Raw genomic sequence first — 25,014 nt, forward strand, 5'->3', positions numbered from 1 at the left:
GCTCACCACAGCAGTAAAATAAATAAATAAAATAAATAAACAAATAAGAAAGTTCTACTGCCCCATTCTTACGCCCCATTTTGACTTAAAAGTCAAGCCTGTAAGTCAATACTGAGGATAAACTGTCTGAAACTTTCTTCAGACTGTGATTGGTCCACATGAAATACGTCATTCTTAAGGGCGTCGCCTTTTAATGACGAAAGGTTGTAGTCGTAAACATGGAGGAGAGAGAGGCACTTAAGAGACAAATTGAACTTTTACAAAGTAAGTCTCTCCCGGTATATGTTGACAATTGTAGTTGTTACAGGCGGGTTAACAAAGGTTGTTATGCACTTTAAATTCACAGCTGCTTGAAGCTTGTCGGTCGTACGCTTTTTGTTGAAGGTTAACAGCGTTGTGCCACCTCTACGCAGTAACATACTTTTAAACGGTATTCACGTGTCTTATAAGAGCCGTTAGTGTCCTTTGAAGAACGCTTCCTGTTTTCCTTTGGCAGCAAGTAAACGGCTGTTTATGTCGGTGTCAGCTCCCTGTAACAGCATAAGGCTTCAGTCCTGTTTATAGTCCCCCGCAGTAGTGATGACAGCACAGCGCAATAGCAAACCTGGTTTTAATTACTTCACTTTAAGGCATAGTCGTAAATTAATTTACATAAAGTACTAAAATAGTTATTAAGCATTTGCTAGATAGCATAGAGATAGAGCGGAAAACATGTGTATAATCCTCCAGAGAAGCATAAAAAACTCACTGCTACAGATTTTTCAAGTCTCTTACTCGAAGGAAGGAATCAGAGTTATTTGAAAGATGTTCTTTCCTTCCTGACACTGGTCAGTCTCACATATTGCTCCAGGATTTCCTATAGGGATCTGTAGAGTAAACTCAGGGAGTAAAGGATGGAGTATTATGAGCCTGTTCCATTGTCAGTATGCTCTGATGCTGATTTACACTGTCATAGGGTTCCACTGCTATATTACAATTAACTCGGAAAGTCAATGCTAAAAAATGTTTCCAGTCATCAGTCATATTTAGCTTACATGAGTAAAAGGTTTTATGATACCCCCCCCCCCAAAAAAAAAGCAAGACAACATTTCTTCTCCCTTAAAATAATTATACTAATATCACCGGCTCTGGTACTGTAGAATTTTCTGACTGGTTTTGATTCATGATATTTTAGGTATAGCAATCAAAATATCATGTTCCTTGTTTCTTTTGTATACTTTCTTTGTGTTATGGTTATTATCTGACCACCTCTGTATTTGTATTTTGAGTTGCACACTAAACAGAGTTAAAGATGATTCTGAGTGATAGATGGTCTCAGGAGACAGTCAACCGCAGATAGACTGACACACGTTGTTGTTAGTCCAGATTGGAGGGCAGGCCTTTTAAGAGTTCAGTATGTGGAAATCCTGCAGCTTAATCTGGAAAAGTGAAGTGATGCCACTGACTAAAGAAGATATATATTTTTCCCAGTTATCTTCTCTTAAATTTTGTTTTGTTTTGTTGTTATTGACAAATTTGCTGTTTTTCATTTTTTGGAAATTTACAACTTTAACATTGTCAATTTTATTTCTCCGAATATTGGCCCGCCTCTCACCCATTATTTTTTTTCGTCAGTGTCACTAATATGTGATTGTTCTAAACAATAATAAAGTGAGGAAATTTAAAAAAATTACTTACATTACACTGCGTTGATTACTTACATTGCTTTTTCAGGAGAGACCAAAAGAGTTATGAAAATGCTAATTGAAGAAGGTAATCAAGTAGTTAATGTAATAGTTAATTAAGCAGCTAATAAGAAATGGAAATGAAGTTGAGGAGCAGAGTCACCATTTAAATGTCAGAAAAAACACATTTGTATTCCAAATTTGCTCTTTTAAGCCATTTACTTTATTTGAAAGTCATTTTTTATTTTTGTTTTGAATTAAAAAAATGTTTTTAGTGAGATTTTTATTGAGAATTATTTTTTGCCGTTTAAAGCGTTTATCAATGGATTGATAATTAATTCAGAAATACTAATTTATAATTCCTCCTATTTTATTCTATTAAATGAACAAATAACATGAACTTTATTAATGTCTAATTACATATTAGAAGTTCAAGTATATATTTTTTCTTTTTTCTTTTCTTTTTGATTTAGTTTGAAAAAGAACGAGTAATACATTATATCAGGTTAAATTAAGTGTACCTGAGTTCCAGCAGGTTCTTACAAAGTTTTCAAACATTTAACAATGAAATCAAGAATATTAAGGCCATAAAATGTGTTTTATTTTCCAGAGATTTTCTTTAGGTGTTACATTTTCAGATGTTGGCCACTGTAGGCTAAGCAGCCTGATGTAAGCCCTATACAGTAAATGGTGAAAACTACAAATCAAATTCAAATTAAATTCTTAAAAACATAACTTAGAATTGAGAAATGGGGCATACATTGTGTTGTACAGCTAATTTAAGGATTATTTGTTTGCATGTTTTTGTTGGACTTTTTAAAAATACTTTTGCCTGTTTTAAAATTTCCAGATCTCATCAACAAACATAAAAGTACCCATGGCGATACACCATTTACAGGAACTGAGCAGAGCCACACACAATCTTCAGTGCCAGCCAGGGGCCGAGGTCAAAGTGCATCTATGATCTACCCTCCCAGCTCCAGAGGAAGACTCTATGCTCCTCAGAGCTGTGGAAGTTGGAGGAAAACGTACTCTCTGAGAAACAAGAACCCTGAGTCCTTTGCTGGACATCCCTCAGCTTCTGCCTCCTCCGCTGTCCATCACTCTCACAGCATGTCACTCCCCAGCCTCAGCACGGGAAGCAGGACTGCCACTTTAGAATCAGGGACATCTCAGCTGAAGAAAAAGGAACATATAAGCAGCATAAAGGAGAGAAGAGATGTAGCAACAGAGAGAAAAAACAGTGATGCTCTTGGAAAAATGGGGTCAGCAGCAGAGTTTAGGCAGAGGGTTGACAGCAGGAACACAGGCCTGCAGGGAAAGAAAATTGGTGTTTCTTTTGAAGTGGCCTCTTCAGCCACAGCCAGTGCCTCAGCCATTCAGCAGAGCAGCTCCCAAGTAAAGATCGGACCTTCCAAGAAAAGCAGAACCAGTACAGACACTCAACAGATTGTTGCTAATACATCTCAGGTAACTCTCACAGCTGGTCTCTCTACTGCATCACAACAACCTTCCTCTAACTCATCTTTACGAAGCAGCAAAGCCCAGGTCAATACTTCATATTCAAATAAATCAAAGTTCACTTGGGTAAAGGGTCAGAGCGCTGCAGGAGCAGAGCTCAAACCACTGAGCTCTGTTTCCACACCATCAGCAGTTGTTGCCCCAACATCTGTCTTGAAATCTGGAGTTGGAATTGAAAGCCCCCCTTCATTTGTAGTTGCTAAGAGAACCCCTGCTAAGAAGGTACCTCGAAAGCTTAACCAGCCCACTGGAGCTGCGAAGACCTCAAAGTACTGCTGGGTGTCCTCTGCAGGAGCCCAAGCTAAGACATCTCGTAAGCCTCCATCTCCCAAACCCTTGACTCTCACACAGAGAAGTCTGGACAAAGGAGAGGGCACAAGGAAACTTAAACCAGGCTCTTCTCCTTCTGTAAAATTGAAAAAAGGTATTGCAGCGTCCTCTGCTGGCACCTCACAGAGTAGCCGCTATCGCTGGAAAGCAGGGGGCCAGAGTACATCTGTGGCAGGGACAGCAGGAGCAACAGCAAACCGCCGTAGATCTGCTTTCCACTGGACAGCTGAGAAAAGTAACAAAGGATTGAAAGGAGGGATTTCTGTGCCCCTAAGTTTACCTCAGCGCACCTCCATGTTGTCATCCTCCTCACCTGGAGGGTTCAAGCTCCGCAGCAGGATGAAGATTATTAGAAGGTCTACTAGCAGGTGAATAATGCACATGACATGATGGCTCTTGTTAAGGCTTTTTACTGCCCTACCCCCTAATATATACTGCATCCTTGTCAGAAGGGATCAGCCAAGTATTCAGTGTGTCCTTGCTCATGTTTGGAGAATGTTTACACCGATAAGGTGAAAATGATTTAACTGATACTAACCTCTGGGTTCTGTTTGAGAAGGAGGGTTTAGTGAAAGCTCTGGATTTGTTAAGTCCAACATGAGGTTTCTGTTCTAGACAGAGCATTAATTTAAACTCTGGTTCAGTTATTGCGGTAACTGACATTGATCTTATTAAGAAGCAGATTCATGGCTACTCGGATATCTTTAGAAAGCTTCGCTTACCTTAACACTGGCCCATCCTACTTAGTAGGATCTGATACCCACTTGAAGGTGGGTATCAGATGTAGATGCAGAAAGACCTCACTTTATGCCTCGGGAGTTGCAGAGCATAAAACTCTTATTGATTTTGTGCTGTTAGAAGTGACCATGGTGATGTGCCCCAGTAAGAGGTGGTGCTGTGGTAAACTTGGTGTTACTGTAGTAATCACTGTTTAAATATATGAATCTAGATCTGCAAGGTATATTCCACTGATGATTTTCCTGTTCCCAGTAAATGGGCACATGCTTTTCTCTGAGTGAACATACTCAGAGTTGATACAAGGAACTTTGAACAGCTTTTTTTGGAACTAAAAACTCAGTTTCCCATCTCAGAGTTACATTTAATAGTTTTTTACTCCTTCTGACTGTGCTGTGTGTCTGCCTGCTGCATTGTGACCACAGTGGCAGTGGATCAGAGAAAGTGAGCCCACCAGCTGTGAAGCACTCTCCCCAGGGCAGAATCTATACTTCGGCCAGGACTCCCACAGGAGTTAGGAGGACACCCACCAGGGAACTTGTGTCGTTTGGTAGACACAAATTGAGGCGGCTTTCCCCTGTCTCATCAAAGACAAGTAAGAAGCACACACTACAGACCAAAGTAGACAGTTGTTATTTTGCTCTGCTGTAGAGTTTGCTATGACTAATTGCTCTAATGATGTGTCAACCATACATGGACGTTTACGCAGAAAATCCTATAGTTGTGGGTGATAAATCTTCTTTTAAACACTTGCATGTCCTGATCCGTTATTTGGTTGAGAGCAGTAATATTCTACAGCCATTTGGTGGTGCTGTAACAACTCTAAGCTGCAAAGTCACCAGCTGCATATCAAGCAAGCATACCTGTTTTGCTTCCTAGAATTCTTTATTATGCTTATGTTTTGTGTGGACTTTGGTCATGGTTAGGCATATGCTTAGTTTTAGAAAAACATGGAAAAATAGGGAAAGATGTAATTTATATGAAGATATAATAAAAGGATAGAGTACAAATAGAAATGCATTATGTACTGCCGTCTACCACACAAAGAAAAACAGACATAGAGGACCTCGAACACAAAAATTTGAAAATGTTGATTTATATATGTGCAATATCTGTGCAATCTTCCTGTGGGGTGTGTGAATGTGAGAGAGAGAGAGAGGAAGAGTGTTAAGTGTGAATGTGTATGTGTCTTGGCCACAAAATGTACTTAAAAATGAGGGTGGGAAGCTGCAATAACGACTCCCAGGAGTCAGAGGCAGGCAGAGATGGATCCTGGAGAACTGGGCTATTTGCCCCCTCGAGAGTGCTGAAGACCTAAGGCCACACATCCCAGCCAGAGAAGGAGGGTGGCCCTAGATGGGGTGCCCACGGCCAAGGGGTGGGAGTCCCAGAGGACAAGAGGCGATGGGCAGTCGACTCCGCTAGAATTCTCACACAGGACACGGCAGACCTCCCCTCGGACAGGGAAGAGGTCCAATCCACCCCAGACCAACAAGAACATCCATTCAGGCATCCTGGAACCAACTAGTACTCTCATCCCAGGAAGGGGGAGCTGATCCCCTCTATGACCATGTCCTACAAGGCCAAGGATCAGCAAGCCCCAGACCCAGGCCCAGCCATCCACGCATCCACCCTTCCACCCATTAATGATACACAGAGATACAAAATCAACATTATGATCAACATAGAAGTGCCAAAAACTGCAGACAGTCCCCAGACATCCATGCTTGAAGGACAGCATGTGAGGTGAAATTAGCATGTTTACACCCTGCTGCTGCTGCAAAAAGAAAAAGATAGGAAAAAAGTTTGTTGTCTCTACAGCTAATTTGCCCTTCTGTTAGATAGAGGGCAACTTATTTATTTTTCTTACAACTCACCTCTTTGTGACTCTACAATGTAGTAGTGCCTGAGCCAGGAAGGGTGTCGGGTTCAAAAATCTGCTAAATCAAATATGCAGAGACACTTGGTGTAGTGACCCCCTGTGAAGCAGGGAGGAGCATTTTGTTAAGGCTCTATGTTGATTGACTGATTAATCAGCCAGGGCTTGATAGCAGTAATAGCAGCGGTAATTTGCAGAGGTGGAGGCAGGCAGCACCACTGATTGGCTGATTAATCAGTCAATCAAGATAGGTGTCTGTGCATCGCACCAGTGCACTTTATGACTTAGGTCGTCCCCTTGGGAATCCATGTTCCTGTCTAAACTTTGTCACTGCTGTCTCCGAAAACACAACAACATGGTGGTGGCTACATCTATAAATTGTATATATTATGTGGCATTTATTGTTATTAGCCAGTCTTTCCATGGTTCATTTTGAGAACCTGTCAGTAGCTAACCACAGAGCAGGTGCTCCAGAGGTTCTAACAGTAGGAGGAAAACATCAGCTTATCATGTTTGCATCGTTCATATGTAGGATAATAGAAAAAAATGGGCAAAACCAAGCTTCTTTCTGCTTGCTGTTTTAGTTTTTGTTTAGCGTGCTGTATTCTTCTAACTGATCCAGTGTAAACACAATGCATACTCTACCAGCCAGTGTCTGCTTTGTAATTTAGAACTGGCACAAAGCTGCTAGTTAATTGAAGCCATGTCCAGCAGAGGGCAGCAGTTTCCATCCATGTCATCCTTGTAGGGGCTTTGTGTTGCAAGCTGTCACAGGGAGGTGTACAGGCAGACTATAAGAGGAGGGGGGTGGGTTAATTGATTGCCCAATTCAGCGGTGATGGTGAACAAGTGCCGATAGCGGGTAATTTGCAGAGGTGGAGGCAGGCAGCACCACTGCTATCAAGCCCTGGCACCACTCTCCTTCCAGTAGATAAAAAGGAGCTAATGCATAATTATCCTTTTGCAAATTGGATTGTTTTAACGAACTGTAGAATATAGGCCTAACCTGATGGAAAGCAATCATTGTTTTTACAGCCCCAACCCCGCTCTCCCTCCATTCCCCCCTTCCTGCTTCCACTTGCCCCTCGAACCCTCCGGTCATTTTGTGTGTACCCTACACGGCTCATGGCCATCTTAGTGTAATCTCCCATACTCAATGGAGTCAGAAGACATTAGAAAAACCATCACTATTAACATTAGGCTTTATTCGTCCCCATGGCTCTGCATCTTAAACTCTGTTCCTCTTTTTCTGATGCTTTAACACAACTTTATGCTCTCATTCCCACATCTCCTAAATCATTTCGTCTTTTCCTTATCTTCATCTTTTCCCTCAGTTTTTTTATGTCATGTAACACAACAACAGGAACACATGCATCTCTAATTAAAGATGGACATTTAGAATTGGAGACAGAGGAAAGGTGGAATGTGGATAGTGTGGAAGAAGATGGAGTGAGGAATGCTGCTCTTAGCCGTCTGTGCTTCTGATAAGAGCTGCTAATAAAGCGCAAATTGAATTACTAATGATGGGAAGCACATTCCCTATAGATGAGCCTGTTTAAAACCGACCTCATGACCACTCACACATGCATGATAATACACTCACAAACAATGTTTCTTAATTTCCTCCTCGGCGTGCTAGTTTCAGCTTCCTGTCCACGTTCAGGGGACCGTGTTTTCTGAGGTGCTTGGTTATCTGAGGTTTAATTTAAAGAGGGCATAAACCTAAGTAAGCAGTTAGGACTGTAATGAATTGAGAGGTGTGTGTGTGTGTGCTTGCATGCAGCCAGAGACAGCCATGTAGCCCAGATAATCTAATAAAGCAGATAAATGTCAGGAGCGGACAGAACACAGAGAGGAAGAGTGCTGAGGCGTGCGTCTTCAGGCCCCATGTGACAGGCTTCTGGAGCGCTTTAGGTCTCTATCTCACTCCAGTTTCTTCCCTCCCTCACCATCTCTCATCTAGTCTTGCTCAGTCGTTTCCCTCGTTTTGGCTGTCTTCACTGCTCTTTTAAAATACCATGTGATTTTTTTTTTCTTTTTTTTAAATCCCAGCGCAGTGCATCATTTTTGCAGACTACAGGCATTTTAGGTCTGAACTGTCCAATAAAGCCTTGAGTAAATGAAACTTTTGAACTTAAATTTTCCAAAAATAAAATGAAGCTTATAGATCAACAATTTGGCATAGAAACTATTTTTGACATAATATTTGTACTTATACTTTTTTAAAACAAAAAACAAAATGACTGTGACCTCCCAGTCCACACACAATTCACTTCAAGCAAACACATAAAGAAATCTTCATAAATACAAAATGTTCAATGGTATTTGTCCTTGTGGAAGGTTTGAACGGAGGTTTGCCTGATCTAGTGTGATCTCACTTCTTTTTTTTTTTTGTTCCAAAACGGGCCATTAACTTTTGGGCAGGTTCATTAATGTTCATTTTAGTTGTTCACCCTGTTACAAACTAAGTAGAAACTGCTTCAGTTCTAATGAGAAAATAAACAATATTCTATATCACTGTGAGCTAGGGATGGGTATCGAAAACCGGTTCTTGTTGAGAACCGGTTCCCACTGTTTCAATTCCTTGGAATCGTTTGCCATTTTTGCAAATGATTCCCTTGCAAATGATTCGCTCCGGACTCGTGAATCTCAACCCAGCAGCAGCAGCGGTAACGTTTACACGTCATCTCCCATTAATGCGGCAGGTAAATAATCAACTAACAGTGCATATTATGTTAGCGCGATCTGCTTTATTACAAAACCTGCCATTGTGCATTTAGGTGACCATGATGAGACAGACAGACAGAGTCTGGCTGGCGCTCGCTGGCAGTTGTCGCTGCAGTCTACCGGTAGCGTCTCTTTTCAGGCCCGAATGTCACCGAGCAGTGACTAGTTTGTGGTCAAAACCTTGCAGCCATTTGCCACAGCAGATGGTAAGTGAATGTGTTTAATTGTAGGCAGGGACATTACTGGATATTCTTGTGTAATTGCTACAGAATAATTTATGTTATACTTTGTTATTGCTACAGAAGAATATTTATTTTATTATTTTACGTTTACAATTTTCCCCGGGGACCCTGTGACACCCCATTGAAGAGCCGTAGGCTGTGGATCTCTTAAGATCTCACTGTTGGGTTTGTAAGGCCATGTTACTCCTAAATTTCTATCTTGTTCAAAGAGAAGATATAAAACAGTTCTAAGCTAATCGACCTTAGTGTTCTCCTTTTTAAAAACAAGAATCGATAAGAGAATCGATAAAGAATCGAATCGTTAAAGAATCGAATCGTTAAACAGAATCGAAAATGGAATCGGAATCGTTAAAATCTTATCAATACCCATCCCTACTGTGAGCGCTTCCCAAAATGTTGCAATCTGCCACATCCAGTGAAATTGTGTGCTTCTAACCTCTGTGCATATAGTGACACAAATGTTTTTGTTGTATGTAGTAATTACATGCTTTTGTGTACAGAGTGGGTTTTGCTGCTTTCTTATTAAAACGCTCAACTATTTTCCTGAAGCATTCCCTACTCACTGTATTTATTGGACACATTAGCCAAACAGAATGTGATTGTGTTAATGATTTTGTGTTTCTTTGTGAGTGGATGGATATACAGCCATGCTGTCCAGCCTCGATCTCATGGATGACTAAGCTGGATTTTTTTTGATGATTCACATTACACTGTTCTTCTTAGCCTTCATGGTTTTCCTGCATTTGCAAGTGGTTGAACAAGTTAGTTGTTGTTTCATGATACAGACAGAATTCCACAGTTCTCTTAACATATGATTTCTTCTTGGTTTGTGCCACTTGGACTAAATCTTAAGTATTTCCAGACCCATGCTGTCAGATTGTTGACCTGTTTGTGTGTTGTAATTGGAATGTCTCTCTTACATGCCTCTTTTGCTCTCTCACACAACATAGAGGCCATTACCACAGCAAAAGAATCCTCCTTCAACACCCCCTGCTCCTGCAGGGATCCAGTTACTGTGCCAACACTGATACTATTTATTTTGTCCATAAATAACATGCACAGCTCTGCATCGAGGCCCTGCTTTCTTGGACCTTTTCTACCTTATGCATACATCTCATTCCATTTACTTTATGTGGACAATTGCAAACAGAAAGTATTAAGGTTCCTCACAGAGATGCTCAGCCCTTGAAGAGCAGAGCATGACTGATATATTAGCTGATATCTGATATCAGCCATTTTCTGTTTGTAATGTCCTATAAATAAAAATGTTTTAAAAAAAAGAAGAAGAGATGGAAGAGATGTTAGGAGTATTGATATTGCTTAGTTGGTCCACCAGAGGGAAGGCTAAAATTTCTCTCTTGGCAGAATTTAAACCACTAATCCAACACTTGTTGATACAATAAAACATCATCATTTTTTAACCACATTGATATATTAGGAAGCACTCTGCAGTTCTTAGCTTTTGGGGATTATGGTGCATGGAGTTTGAAGTCTTGTTTCTTTTCTTTTGTTTGTAAACATAGGATGACACTTGTATTTTAAGGGCATGCTCTTTAAGCCAATATAACACAGCAATGCTCCCCAGTCCATGACAAGTGACAAGTCTTCTGTTGTCTGTTTTTTTGTGGGTTTTTTCTATCCAGGTATAATCTCTTCATTGGCAGTGTTTTTGGGGAAATGTGGGTGGGAAATGCTTTCCAGGTGGTATTGCATGGTGGATAAAAAATCTGATGCTACATATCTGTATTCATAACTCCATCAGTTAGTTCGCTAGCTAAAATACAGTCCCAGACCATGACAGAGCCTCCACCATGTTTTGCAGGTGGCTGTAGATGGTCACTGTTGTGCTTCTCTCCAGATCTGTTCTGTACATACTGACAATGATTTGAACCAACAATATCAAATTTGAACTCATTGCTCCATAAGACCTGTTGCCACTGAGCTTTAGTGTAGTTCTTGTGTAATTTGACACACCTCTGCCATTTTTCCCCGTTTCCCTTTCTTAACATTATGTCAAAGGGCTGTCTCTCTTAAGGACATGACTTCCAGATACTGTTAATATGTTGTAGATAGTTCTTTAGGCCTCCACTTGTTCGCGTTTGTCCATGTACCATATTTTCAGTTAATATGTCTTTGAAATTCCCCTTGGTGGTGCAAAATTCCTATTTTATAGCTATTAAAATACGTTATCTTTGACATTTTCTGTTCCTTCTGTTTTTAGAATTGTCTGTTATTTATATACATGACATTGGTTCTTCTGTCTGTCTGATGTATTCCAACTGAGCTAAAACTGACTAGTCTGCAAGGAAAACACCAGACTGTTTGGTCTGGTGTTTTTCTTGCTGTGCTACAAGGTAGAAGGCCACCCTAACCAGGTAGAGATGTGGTTCATGGGTGAGTTGGGAGATTCAATACAGGGACTGATTGTACTGCTTAGTTATTTATAATGTACTTTGCAAAGTAATTAGCAAATAAAATATATGCAGAGAATAAATTTAATGATCACCAAGCCCTCCATCTTCTGTTGCTGAAGTACTCCACTTCTTTTGGATTAAAACTGCACAGTAATCACACAAGTATAGAAACCTTTTTGGGTCCTGACACATGTACATGCTATCTGCCTGTCCTTTTTTTTTTAACCTTGTTTATTTTTGCTTGTTTATTTGCATCACTCTCTGGTTCACACGTGCTCCAGTTTCTCCCACTTTTCCTTCACACCATGGCCACTTGTCCTGCGGTCTTCTCACACTGACTCACTTTCCTGCATTTGCACACACAGCAGCAGCTTATAGAGGGCAAGAGATCACCGCTTGTTTGGAACTCAAAGCTATGTGCTCACTGTCACTCCATAGAACATGTAAAGTAACTTATGTTTTGCACACTGATGTATCTCTGAACTTTATTATTTAAATGATTTTAATAGTTTGTGTGTTTGTGTGTGTTTATGTGTGTGCATTGCTGTGTAGGTCCCTCCAAACAGCTGCCAACATACCGTTCTCTAAATGCCATTTCCCTGTGCTCCCGTAGTATTATCAGTTGGTCCAAAGTATGGACATTAAACTAATGTGTGCACATACACACACATGCTCATTCTGCTCATTCCTCTTCACTTTCTCAGGCTCTCTGTGTCAAACAGGTGGACCTCTGTCCTCTTTCTGTCTGTGCTGAACTGTCTGTGGCCTTCTCCCTCTCTCTTAATGCCTGTCACCATTTGTCTCACTCACACATTCTCTGTAAGACATGTGCGCCCACACACACAAACAAAACACATGTGCACAACTGTAATGTTGCCTTAATGATTTAGACACAGGCTCATGCAGTTGTTGCAGACAGAAAAGAAGAATAAACCAACAAGAATGTCAGTGTTACTTCCACTTTTTACATCTGGCTAAAGAGAAGTGGTGCCATGTGACCTCTTTGTGGACTTTTGTAATCTTCACGCTTTTCTTTGCATACATATACAAGACAGAATTGACATCTGCGTCTGCTTGCATTCATATATATATATATATATATATATATATATATATATATATATATATATATATATATATATATATATATATTCGTATAAGTAGTATAGCTATTCAATTGCATGAATGGTTCAGTTTCTCGTGTAAGATGGCATCCTGCGCATTACTGGCTTAGTATAGCTCTGTGCCATAGTGCACTGTAACATTTGGCATTTTGATTAACCTCTCAGGGCCCAGAGAGCTGTACATGCCAATGATCTGACCACTGAACGTACGGTATGCCCACATGAGTAACTTCACCCTAACTGTGCTGCAAGGCCCCTCCTTCTCCCCTCTCTTGGACTCTCATCAAACTGTCAGCTGGCAATAATTAAAATTTTCACTCATTTGAGTTTAACATGCCTCTCTGGCCTTCTTGAGGACACTCACAGGGTTGAGAATACTTGGTCTTTGCTAAACCTGCTAAATGATGACAGATTCTTAAGCTTGCTTAAGGCGCGCTACAGATAATCCAACCTTTTAATCAGTATTCTGTTATTATTTATATTTTTTATAACAAGTTCTAAGATTATTTGTGTGGTGTTGTGAAGGGGTGTCTTCTTTTTGTCGGGTGGGGTGGTGGGGGCGCAACGGGTGTTGAAACGTGTCATCAATGCTACCAAGTCGAGAAACTTTATCCTGAGATGATTGTGACTCCTTTCCAGTTAAGGAGGTAAATGTTTTCTTGGTATCCAGAGGAGTGGCCCATGTGCTGGGCTGTCTGAATAAATCACAAACCCAACAGGAGGCACGCAGTGCCCTGCTAATTATTTGAGAACACATGGCAGGCTATATGGGTGTCGCTTATTGGTAAATGGGTTGGCTGGACCAATGGGTGTTGCCATATTTAGCTATGACAGTATAGACTTAAAATCCTGCCAATAGTAATGTGTACTAGTAATATTCATTGTGATAATGATAATATTAATGATGTAATTATAACAATGGTGGCAGTAACTAAATAGTCTATACATTAGCAGGAATATTTAAATGTAAGGACAGATTTTCAGGAAAACTTTACCCGATGTGAGAATTTGCCAAAATAGAAACAAATGATTTCTGAAATTGTCCTGTGTATAGATCTGGATCTATGTACTTTTGGAAGGATTAAAATTAGACATTTGTCATCATATTTTCACAAATACATTTGACACTCAAATGAGAAAAATAAGGAGATAACATCTCGATGCTGTCAAAAAAATATCACAAACTAATCTAAATATTCTTCTTGGATGGTTTAGAGGGAAAATTTCAGCACTGGTGAAACTTCAGAAATTGGAGCTGGCAGTATTTTTCTTTCTTTACTATTTACCATTTAAAATTTTTAAGGGACTACTTGAGGGTTTCAGCCAGTATGCTACAAACCTAAGAGGCCTGATTGGCCCACATGGGTGCATTTTGTTCAAATTAATGGCCCGGAAAACTGTATTTATTTCCCAACCACAACTTTAAACCGCCATTCAAATATTGTGTAGGTTCCCATCCTGCCATGGACACGGGACTCTGAGAAGATCTTTTAGTGTCTGCTACATGGATGTTGGCAGCAAATGCTTTGACTCCTGCTTGTTGCAGGTTAGAGATTCTTTGGATCAGACTTGTTCCAGCGCATCCTGTGGACGCTGCATCAGAATCCTTGAGCCCTTTACAGGAGAACTTTACATTGAAAAGATCAATGTTATTTCCTCCACCATTCAGGGGTTTGTGTTCTGGCTGCTAATTGTTTCACAGCTATCATTACAAATAAGTATTTGGATGTACTTCTCACTTTCATGCTTTAAAATATCTGAATTTTTCATGCCATTCTTAAAAACAAAAACAAAAATAAAGAGTGAAGCTAGCACTCCGGCAAGAAAAATCCATTCATTATCAAAATACTGAAATACTGCAACATAGTTTGCAGACTCATATAACAAACACTAAATAAAATAAATTGACAGAAATAAATAAATCTCTATTCATTTTTTTACTTCAACTGATTAATCAGTCCGTGTTATTCCTGTGCAGTTAGGAGTGCTGTTGTGTTACATAAAGATGTGTTTGTCATCGTAACAGAGAGGGGAAAGTCTGGGGCCCTTAAGAGCTGCTCCATAAATCTTCACCTTTTGTTAGTTGGTAAATTGGCCAGCCACTCGCCCTGCTGTACCCTGACCCTATGACAGTAACATTATCCGGCCCAGCTCCCCTCCATATGTCTGCACAGACTGACACATTGCCTCAGTAAGTGCAGGAGGTTTGCTTGGGAGGGCGAGAAAAGATTCTGAAGTGTGCTATGTCCACAAACTCAGACACAGTATTAGCAGGTGTAAACGCACAAGACAGCAAAAAAAACCCACAATGTTAAACAAATATTATGTCGCTAATTTTAGACGTTATGCATTGTTTTATCATGATATTCTCTACTGGATCAAACTTGGCAGTTATATTTTATCTTGTACTCAGCAGAACCTTTCATTTAATCAGGGTAGATGGCTTAAAATGGGGTTTCCACTGGATAAAAACAACATAAAAGATGCTTTGAAATCCAATCAACTAGTTAGGGCCTTGTCCCCTGATTTGAAGCAGGGGCACAAGTTCTGGGGACTGTGTTAACTTCTTTCGCCACCCAGGTTTTCTTATTAGAAGAGACTCAGATCACAGTGACATTACCAGCACAGGTCAAGATGTAGCACAAGGCTGTCTTTGTGACTTCCTTTAAGTCTCAATGTGCAAATAAATCTAATTATTTTGTGCAAAGCTGTGTTGTAGTGTGGTGAGAGCTCCCTTGGCCCAGGTTTTAATAGTCAATTCAATTCATTTACATTTTTTTTATATAGCGCCAGATGACAACAACAGTCGCCTCAAGGTGCTCTATATTGTAAGGTAAAGACCCTACAAGGTCTTGAAGGTCAGCCTTGTTTTTGTGCTGAGGGAGGTGTAAGCAGGCACAAGGATCATTTGACATGTACTACATGTCAAATGATGGTTGATTGGTAGTATTGTTTAGATGCCTGAGGAAAGTCCAGTTTTGTTCTTATTGTCATGTTTCACCCAGCTCTGGTTCGGGACCCAGTCTTTTCACTACCAACTAGATGCATGATTCCCACACTGTGTGAATCAGCAATGTTGTTCTGTGCAATAGTATCATTCTAAGTTACAAATCTTTGATGCCTCAGCCCATAAAGTTTTCTACATGAAAACTGAGGTAATCCTAATTAAGGCTGGAGTATGTCTGTGTGGAGCTTGCATGTTCTACTTGTGCTTGCATGAGCTCTCTGTGGGTTCTCTAAAGCGGTCTTCCTCCCACAGTCCAAAGACAGGTTGGGCTGATTTGCTAGTTGTGAATCTAAGTGTGAATGGGACACAGAATCTGTCTCTGTGTTAGCCATGTGACAGACCAACGACCTGTCCAGCATGTGTCCCCCCTCTCGACCTGTGCCATAGATGAATATCATATATAGTAGATTGTCAGGTCTGGGTATCAAATGTACTTTAACCTTTTTGTTCAGACATAATAATTAAAACATATTTTAGACATTTAACAGGTTCTAGTGTTGGACCAGTAACAGTGAAATTTTCTGTTGAACCTGTTATTGCAACTACCATCTAAATTCTTATAGGCACTATCACTGCAGAGGTTTACCACAGCCTTACTCTATTTATCTACTTATTTCTATTTCTCTACTTCTCTCTAACCTACAACGGAGTAAAGCTGTTTCCCGTATTGATGGGGCTTGACTATATGTCTTAGTAGGCTGGTAGAGCTAAGTAGAGATTTAGATCTTCTTCTTCTTTAAGAAAAAACAAAGACAAAAAAACCCACTTTCATCCATATGCCCTTCTCAAACCTGTCTGCTCTACCTGAGTCTCCATACAAGTCTCAGAGCTAAGCATCAGGTTCTCAAGTTCAGGGTCCAAGCTGAGGAGAAACCTGACCCCTCATCTTGAAGGTGTTTTTTTTTTCTCCTTCATCCAGGCTTTCCAACTTTCCATTTCCATCCACCTACCGGCCTGGACATCTGAACCCCTGCAAATCTATTCTGGTCTGAGTGAGGTATTCACTGGCCCTCTACCGTCTACCCCACCAGTCCCTAATGCTCTTTTTCTGTCCCTTTAAATATCCACTTTACTCTCTAGAATGAGGGGCTGAACTGAAACTCAATTCTAATGATGTAATCTGCCAAATGTAACCCTAACCCTGCTCAAACAATTAGGGAAACATTTGAACACACATCAGATAGTAATAATTGAATCATAAAAGTTGAAAATGTTGATAAACTTTGTGTAGAGAACAAAATTACTTAATGGCCATTACACACCAAAAACATCAACCCTTTTGATGGCTAGATTCAAAGTAGCACTGCAAGTCAAAATGTAACATTAAACTCACAGGCTGATCCAACTTGAATCATAATGTGGCTCATGCATTCCTTCATGCATCTGGGTATGCTCCTGATGAGATGGCAGATGGTGTCCTAGGAGATCTCCTATCAGGGCATCAATAGGCTCATAGGCAGCCTGTGGTGCTATTTCTCAGTGTTAGTCTTGATGTAATTCAGTTCAGTTTTATTTATAATATATAGGACCAAATCACAACAGTTACCTCAGGGGACTTAAACACTGTTTAGCTGTGCACTCATACACAATGTTATAGAGGTTCTGAATTGATTTCAACTCTGGAGAAAGTGATGGCCACTCAGTTGCATCAATGCCTGTCATCCTGGAACAATTTACATACTTATCATCCTGCACCTGGAGCACCCAAGGTCCAGTGCACCAGCATATGTTCTGACAGTGGGTTTGAGGATATTGGCCATATACTTAACAACAGTCAGGGCAATGTAGCTAACATTCTTTCACATCTGTCAGTGTGAACCTGCTGTCTCGATAGAATAGGGTGCCAGTGGTGGACCTGGCAGGTTTGTTCGTTTTTCTTTTTCTGGCAGGGGCCAATCAATGTGCATGATGCTGAGTCTTGAGCACTGGTCCAATTGAAGGGCGTTGGGTTCTGTGCCACCATCATGGAGTCTGATTCTATCAGTTGGTCAGAAGTAGTCTACTGAATTCCTGGCAGTGCTCCGCCTTGTCCTCCTTGTATAAAGTAGCAGACACAGGTCCTGCTGCTGGGTTGAGGTCCTTCTGTGGTCTTGAGCTCTGCTCGTTTAACAGCCTGCTTCCTGGTATCTCCTCCTTACTCTTGCAAGTATGCTGGGAGAAACTGCAAACATGTGAGGAGTTTGAGAAGTTGAAGTACCTGTGCAAGCTGAAGGGGCTCCAGTACCATCTCATGTTACCAGACTAAACCAAAACTAGAGAAAAATCAGTCAGGATTGATAGGGAAGAGATCAATGGTCTGTGGTACCAGTACTATCAATTTCTGTGTACCTATTGCTGTTCCCGTCCTCCTCCCACAGTCTGGGATGTGGTTTGGTATTTAATAATAGATGATTGTTTTGTGTTTGTCAGTTGCTACACTCTTGTTAAAGGCCTTAAAGATAACTGCTAGGCATGTATTGATTAGCCATGGCTGTTGTTTTTATAGCCTGAGAAGACACTGCATTCCCCTCCATCACCACCTTCACATACTTCTTCAGTAACTCATCAAGAGTCCCCTACTCTCTGTGTGTTTGAATAATTAATGCTTAAACTCTTTAATTAGGGAGATTTGCTCTGAACAGATGCAATGTAATTAAGTCTTCAATTCTATGTGTGGTTGGGGAGAAAATGTATTTGTTTTTATTTGTTTTTCTTGCCCTATACAAACTGAAGACACCATAAAATATAAATTATCATGTCCTGCTTGTTGAAATGGCTCAGATGATTTCCAGTATGTGTCCAGCTTTGGTTTGACTCTCATTGAGTTGGCATTTGTGGTAGTGAACATGCAACTGCTCTGGTATGGCAACTCTGGTAGCTGTAATGGGTGGAGAGACTATGAGCTCTGAGTGTGATATTAATAACCGGCGCTACACGCCAGAACAATGATGAAAGATTTGTTAATCATCATTAGTGTAGTAATGGCAGCACTTTGACCCTGCATTCTGATGCTAAATGTTTCATTATTCACCATGCATGTTTTCCTTCTCTGCACTCTTATGGTTTAAATTTGCAGTAAAATTGAGCGCATCTATCCTGACAACAAAGCCATAGTCAAATGTAGTTCAGAAACATGCTTTTGCAAAATTTTACTTGTATATGTTTTATTTCCCTGTAGGGCACATGTTTAACCGAGTCTTCATCACTTTTATAGTTATTATTATTTATTTATTTGTATGTAAAATGTAGGCGTGTGTGCACCTAGGTGATTAGACACCCACTAAATTACTAAAAATACTGCTCATTTAAACCCAGTATTCATATTTTATAATTGGAAAATGCCAGTAAACTCTTGGGTCAAAGGGGGGCATCCTAATAGGAAGGAAATGACAGTGACATGGTGACCATGATTACAGACTCTGTCATTCACAGAGACTTCAAATGTCACCAGCAAAACAATCTCTGACAGTGAAAGCTGGGCAGGTCTTAAGGTAAACCTTTTGCAAATTGAAGAAAGTAGCACTGAGACAATCCACTGACATAGGTGTGCACTGTAAATGCATTTTAGGGTTACCTAGCCAACCAAAGCCTGGAATATGCATTAGCGACGAATTGTCACCTTTAATAGGGGATGTTGTTGAAGGTATTATGCTGCAAATAACACACCAACACAGGATGTACAGACAGTGTTTAACTTAAGGTTGTGGTTAAGGATGTGGTCAATTTTAACAGTTTAACAGTCTAATTTCTTACTTGTCAACTAGTCAGACATTTGGTTTTTATTTTATGTTTTCCTCATGTTAAACTGGTTACCAAATTAGTTCCCAGGACTATCATGGGTAAATGCTATAAAATGCCTCATTCAGTTTTACAGTACAATTTCTAGTATATCTTTATAACATTTTCAAGTTTATAGATTTTTTTAATCATTTCTTTAATTCAATCTTTTATTTCGTTGTTACATAGTGTCTGATGTTGCACTTGTAGTTTAATAAATTAATTTCACTGTTGTATGGCAGAACAAAAATAAAATTCTCTGTAAATATAATAATCTGATGACGTGTTGATGATTAGTTGGTCTGCTCCAAATATAAAACCTGGCTGGTGGTGGGTTATCAGCTGTAGTCTGCTGGCAGTGATGCTGGTTTGACTGGTCAGTGGAAGGCAGCTGGCGTAGATTTTCATGTCTTTTTGGGCCAGCACAGAATTGGCTGGGACCTGCAGAATTTGGGGTCAATACTATCTATACTCACCTGTGAGTGGATCAGAGTGTACAGCCAGATTCAGGATTCACTCGTACGCACCACCCATATGCTCAACAGAGCGTCCTCCTTCTGCACTGCTGCCAATGAGCTGCAGAGGGGGCTCTGCGCTTGTGTGCTGCTGCCTCAGCATGTTGAGCGGCTGATGAACTTGTGCCTCACTCAAGCTAAACCTACAAACTCTAACCTCACAGCAAATGTGCTTATGGTTTGGCACCTAAAATCACTGGCAACTATGGCAACTATTATCAGGATCCAACTTGACACTCAACTTTATTAATTTTTGGAAGATCATGACCAAAAGTATTATTTCTTAATAATTTTAAAACTTTTTTGCCAGCACTTAAAACTCATTCTCAAAATACTTCTGGTTCAGCTTCCAGCAGTAATGATTTAGTCACAGATTTGTCTCACTCTCATTTGTTTCTCACTGGCAGATGAGAATCCAGAGAGTAGTCTCTTTCAGTTCTCTATCAGTTCTCTTCCATGCCAGAATGCGGGTAAAAATGACTGCTGCTAGTAAACATTAGGGTGTTGTGGAAGGATGTGGAAAATATCGTAGCGGTGTAGAATTAACACAGAGCCATTGTATAAAAGGCTAAGATCTGAACTTCATATCAAGTCTTTTTCAGTGGTGTGGGACAAAATTGTTGATACTCAAAGCTTCCTGGCTTATTATTTAGGACCGTGTGCTATTGAGTGATCACATTTGAGCATAATTTAATTGAATGCAGGTAAACAATCACCTGGAGAACAAGAGGCATTGCTTTTTTCCTGAAATAAAATCTCAAAGCGAACCAGTTAACATGTCATTTTATTACCTTTATTTTAAGGACACACTTGAACAATGATGGTATTTCCCACAGATGTACATTCCATTTGTAATAGGCGGAGGAACTACATTTATTGCACTTGCATCGCTTGCATGTATTTGTGCAAATGTTTCTGAGCTCTGTAAAGGGCCTTTGCTGCTTATTGCTTTTTCTTCTGCAAACATGACTTATCATGTCTATTGTGAGTAATAACTGAGCAATATTATCAGTTGCCTCTCAAGTGAGAATCTGGCACACAAACCTGCAACTGTTCTTTCATGCAGTGTCTGATTTGAGTTGCTCTGCATTGCACAGCAGGAGGAGGTCTGCTGGCTCCGGCTGGAGTCCACTACAGAGGAGATGTAAGCCAGTTGTGGCTGGCTAGTTGAAGAGACTAAATGAGAGCAGGGGCATTGTTTGTATAAGTTAATTTCATTGCAGTTGTTCTCCCAGAATGATTTCAATGAATGAATGTTAAAATAAGTTCCTAGAATATGCTCTGGAAACCTGCCCATGTAAACTCTGTCTTTGGAAGACTAAATTATCAGCAAAGGTCCTGTCCAAATATCCACTGGGTACTCTGAAAGTGGCCCAGAAATTATCCATTGCCCCCAAGAGGCTAAGTTAGTACACTAGATCATGTGTTCCAAGATTGTCGAATTCTGAAATAATCTCCAGTCATTTCTTCCAGTGGAATTCTGTGAAACTTCTCATTTTTATAAATGTTTGAGACTTATTTTTTTCTAACTTACTGTTTAATAATTTCCTATCACACCCACAAATGGCATCACATGGAAGACATGGCCATTGATGCGCTTGCTTTGCCTTTGGATATTACCGGGCTCGAGCTAATGGCTTAAATTAATTCAACTTGTGACCATCGTAATCCTCTAGCTACTAGACTAAAGTGTGTTTCAGGAAACATGTTTTCAAAAGAGCATTATTGAGACACATCCATCCCATATCCACATGACCTCCTCTTTGTCTCTACCTCTTAAACTTTTTAGGATTTTTCAGAATGATGCAGTTGGTGGAGGTTAACTTTTCAATCATGATTTCCCTTTATGCCATCGAGATTAGATCCAAAGTGTGACAAACTGTTAATCATTTTAGTCTGAACAAACAGAAATGAGCATGTGAGATGAAATCAACTATTAAGGATCATCTGTGTGAAGAAAAAATGTGCAGGAGGATGTTGCATTGTAAATTCAGCTGGGTCAAAGATGGCTTTATTTCAAGTAATTCTGTATTACTGTGGGTCTGTTTCATTTGCAGGCCTTATGATCCAAGTAAATAGTTTTATTTATGAAAGCAGGTATTGAGTTTCAGTGTATTGAAGCTGCATGAAAGCAGACTGACCTTACCCAGAGCATGATAAATTACCAGGCTGGATCATGAATGTTAACAGAGAGAAACATTTGTACATTTATTAGATAATGCAATTCACTTGTTGTGAAAGTCACAAAAGATAAGACATGCAGTCTTTTCTTCTTTCTTTTTTTTTGTTGGCTTAGGCTTATTCTAGTCAGTGCATGCAAAGAGAGTCATTTTATTTTCAGTTCTGAAATCAAATTAAAACAGTGTCTTTTTCACAGTGGGACACTTTGCTGAATGTCTGTGGAGGAGAGAAGCGTGACTGTGTGAAAGAGTGCAGTATTGATCTGGGGCAGTTCATTTTCTGCTGTCCCTGGTGAGTTGCTCTGGGGGAAATGGCTAGTTTGTCTCCTGTCATTATAGCTTCAGAGTTAAAGAGGAGTGAAGAAGAAAAAAAAAGGGGGAGTTGGTGATAGAAAGCCACTTGACTAAAAGAGAGACAAGCATCACGACCTCATATACCTGTGTTGCCAAAGACAAATCAAACTGCCCTCATTTGAGCCTTAAAATGTTGTGTTTACACAGAGAAAATATGGATTATGTCCTAGAAACTTTGTGTAGATACATGGTATATGTATCTAGATGTGGGGGTAATATTGCGTGGGCTCTCCTGAAGAAGGCAGTATTGATCGTTTACCGTTAACTGTCCCCTGCTCCCTTGTGAATTGCTCTGTGGGAAGTGGTTAATTTACCTTGTGTCCAGAGGGCTTCTTCTGTGTGTGTGTGTGTGTGTGTGTGTGTGCGCGCGTGCCTGTGCTGTGTGTGTGGTTAATTTGTGTCCAGTCTTTGGGTGGCTTAGGTGTTAAATACCTCACTCTGTCTCTGCAGAAGAACACACAGATATCATTGATCATCTTGTTCAATGACAATAATCCTGGACTGATTGCCAAATGGCCTCCATTAATAATATAAACCCCGACATAAACACTGAAAGTTGAAGTCTCACCCAATAAAAGTAAAGAAAGACCCAAGTAAAGAAAGAATTATTCCCAAGTTGTCTGTAAGAAAGATGAATCTCTCTGATGACTGTCCTTAAAATCACAAAGTGCAGAAATGACTTGCAGTGCAGAACTCCCAGTTGCCACCATAAACCTAGCAACCAGCTGGCAGCCACCAGTTGATAGGAGAAAATCTGTTTACCCTGACCAGTTGAGTTGGTTGTTGGATGTTGAATGCAGTTGCTGTTAAGTTAGTTGCTAAAACTGCAGTCATGCAGACACAGAGACTTGTCGGTGCCCCTGACATCCACAGATCGCTAGGGAAATTCCCTAACTGGTTGGCTAATGGTTGCTGGAGGTTCAGTCCAGAATAGTTAGCAAGGAAGATGCGGACTTATCTGCAAATACTTGCACTATTATCTAAGGATTGTAAAACTCATTCAGGTATGGACGACTGTTTTCAGTCTGCTAGTAACCAAAACAATCACAAGGAAATTTCAGCTCAAAATTCTTATTGTGACCAGTTAACCTGACAACACCCAGCAGTCAGTCAGGAAATAGACAGTTTTCCCTAACAACCAGAGGTTTCCAGGAGGTCACAATATGTTCTCTAGGCCTGAGTCCCCTGAAATGGTTTTTCAACAGTCTTGAAGGAATTCCCAGAGATGCTGAGCACTTGATGGCCATTTTGCCTTCACTCTGCAGTCCATCTCATCCCAAACCATCTCGACTGGGTTTAGGTCAGGTGACTGTGGAGGCCAGGCCATCTGGTGCAGCACTCCATCACTCTCTTTCTTGGTCAAATTTCCCTTACACAGACTGGAGGTGTGTTTGGGGTCATTGTCCTGTTGAAAAAGAAATGATGGTCCAACTAAACACAAACTGGATGGGACGGCATGTTGCTGCAGAATGCTGTTGTAGCCATGCTGGTTTAGTGTGCCTTAAATTTTGAATAAATCAAAGAACACCCCCAGATTTTTTACAAAGGGAGTTCTAGACTTTTCCAGAAGTCCAGTTCTTCTCACCCTTAAGAGAAGAACGAGGGCCAGAAGGTCCAAACTGTTTTTTGATCATTTACATTGAAAAATTTTAATGCCAACCATGATTTAATGTCGTCAAGCCAGTATAGCAAAACTTTTAAAGAGGCTATAGAATTCTTTTGAAGAGGAAAGTAGATTTGAGAATCATCGGCACAATATATATCAAATATATGAAGCAAGATATATGGAATTCTGCAGCAAAGAAAAAAAAAAGATAAGTAACTCTAAATATGTCTTGTATTTTAGATTCCTGAAAGTAGCCAGCCTTTGCTTTGGTGACAGTGCTGCAAACCCTTGGCCTTCTCTCAATGAGTTTCATGTAGTCACCTGAAATGGTTTTCACCTCACAGGTGTGCCTTGTCAGGGTTCATTTGTGGAATTTCTTGCTTTCTTAATGGGGTTGGGACCATCAGTTGTGTTGTCCATGTATCACATGCTTCTGTGCATGTGATACATAATAGCATAGCTGCTCTCCTACAGTTAGGCTTGTATACTTAAATTTCATGACCCCACATCTATTTTAGAGACAGTTATTCTACTGCTGTTCCTCCACTTGTCTGTCTCACATTGGAATGTCTTTTTTGCATTTCCGTTTTTATGTGGTGTATATGTAATGAAGAGTTTGGAATAACCTGTGTTGAGATACCCCAGTAATGATGTTCACTAAAAAAAAAAAAATCCCACAATTGCACCTTTTTTTAAATGCTGATTTGCTATAACAGCATGATGCTTCATGACACAAGGCTTCAGGCCAATGAAACCTGGAATGTCCTCTAGCAACGAACTGTCTGCGACAAAGTGGTGTGCAGTGAGCATATTGCTTTCTGTGTGGATGCCCTTATATTACAGCCAAAGCCTAATCATTGTGATTATCTCACCACGTAGTCATCTGTATTTCTAACTTGTGTATAATGTCATACATCGACTTTAGCCAACAATAAATTAGCAGTACAACATAAAAGTGTA

General features: G+C 40.2%; 1 protein-coding gene across 1 annotated transcript in view; it reads left to right on the top strand.

Annotated features, from left to right (window-relative positions):
* Positions 1 to 184: 184 nt before the first annotated feature.
* The window catches only part of zc3h3 (zinc finger CCCH-type containing 3), a 68,636-nt gene continuing 43,806 nt past the window's right edge, over positions 185 to 25,014 (top strand). Inside the window, exons 1-3 of the mRNA XM_031751379.1 lie at positions 185 to 264; positions 2,515 to 3,883; positions 4,676 to 4,845. Of these exons, the coding sequence (XP_031607239.1) occupies positions 219 to 264; positions 2,515 to 3,883; positions 4,676 to 4,845 (1,585 nt within the window). The 5' untranslated portion in view covers positions 185 to 218. The remainder of the gene's footprint in view (positions 265 to 2,514; positions 3,884 to 4,675; positions 4,846 to 25,014) is intronic.

This window comes from Oreochromis aureus, linkage group 17, assembly GCF_013358895.1.
Source record: "Oreochromis aureus strain Israel breed Guangdong linkage group 17, ZZ_aureus, whole genome shotgun sequence".
NCBI classification, from domain to species: Eukaryota; Metazoa; Chordata; class Actinopteri; order Cichliformes; family Cichlidae; genus Oreochromis; species Oreochromis aureus.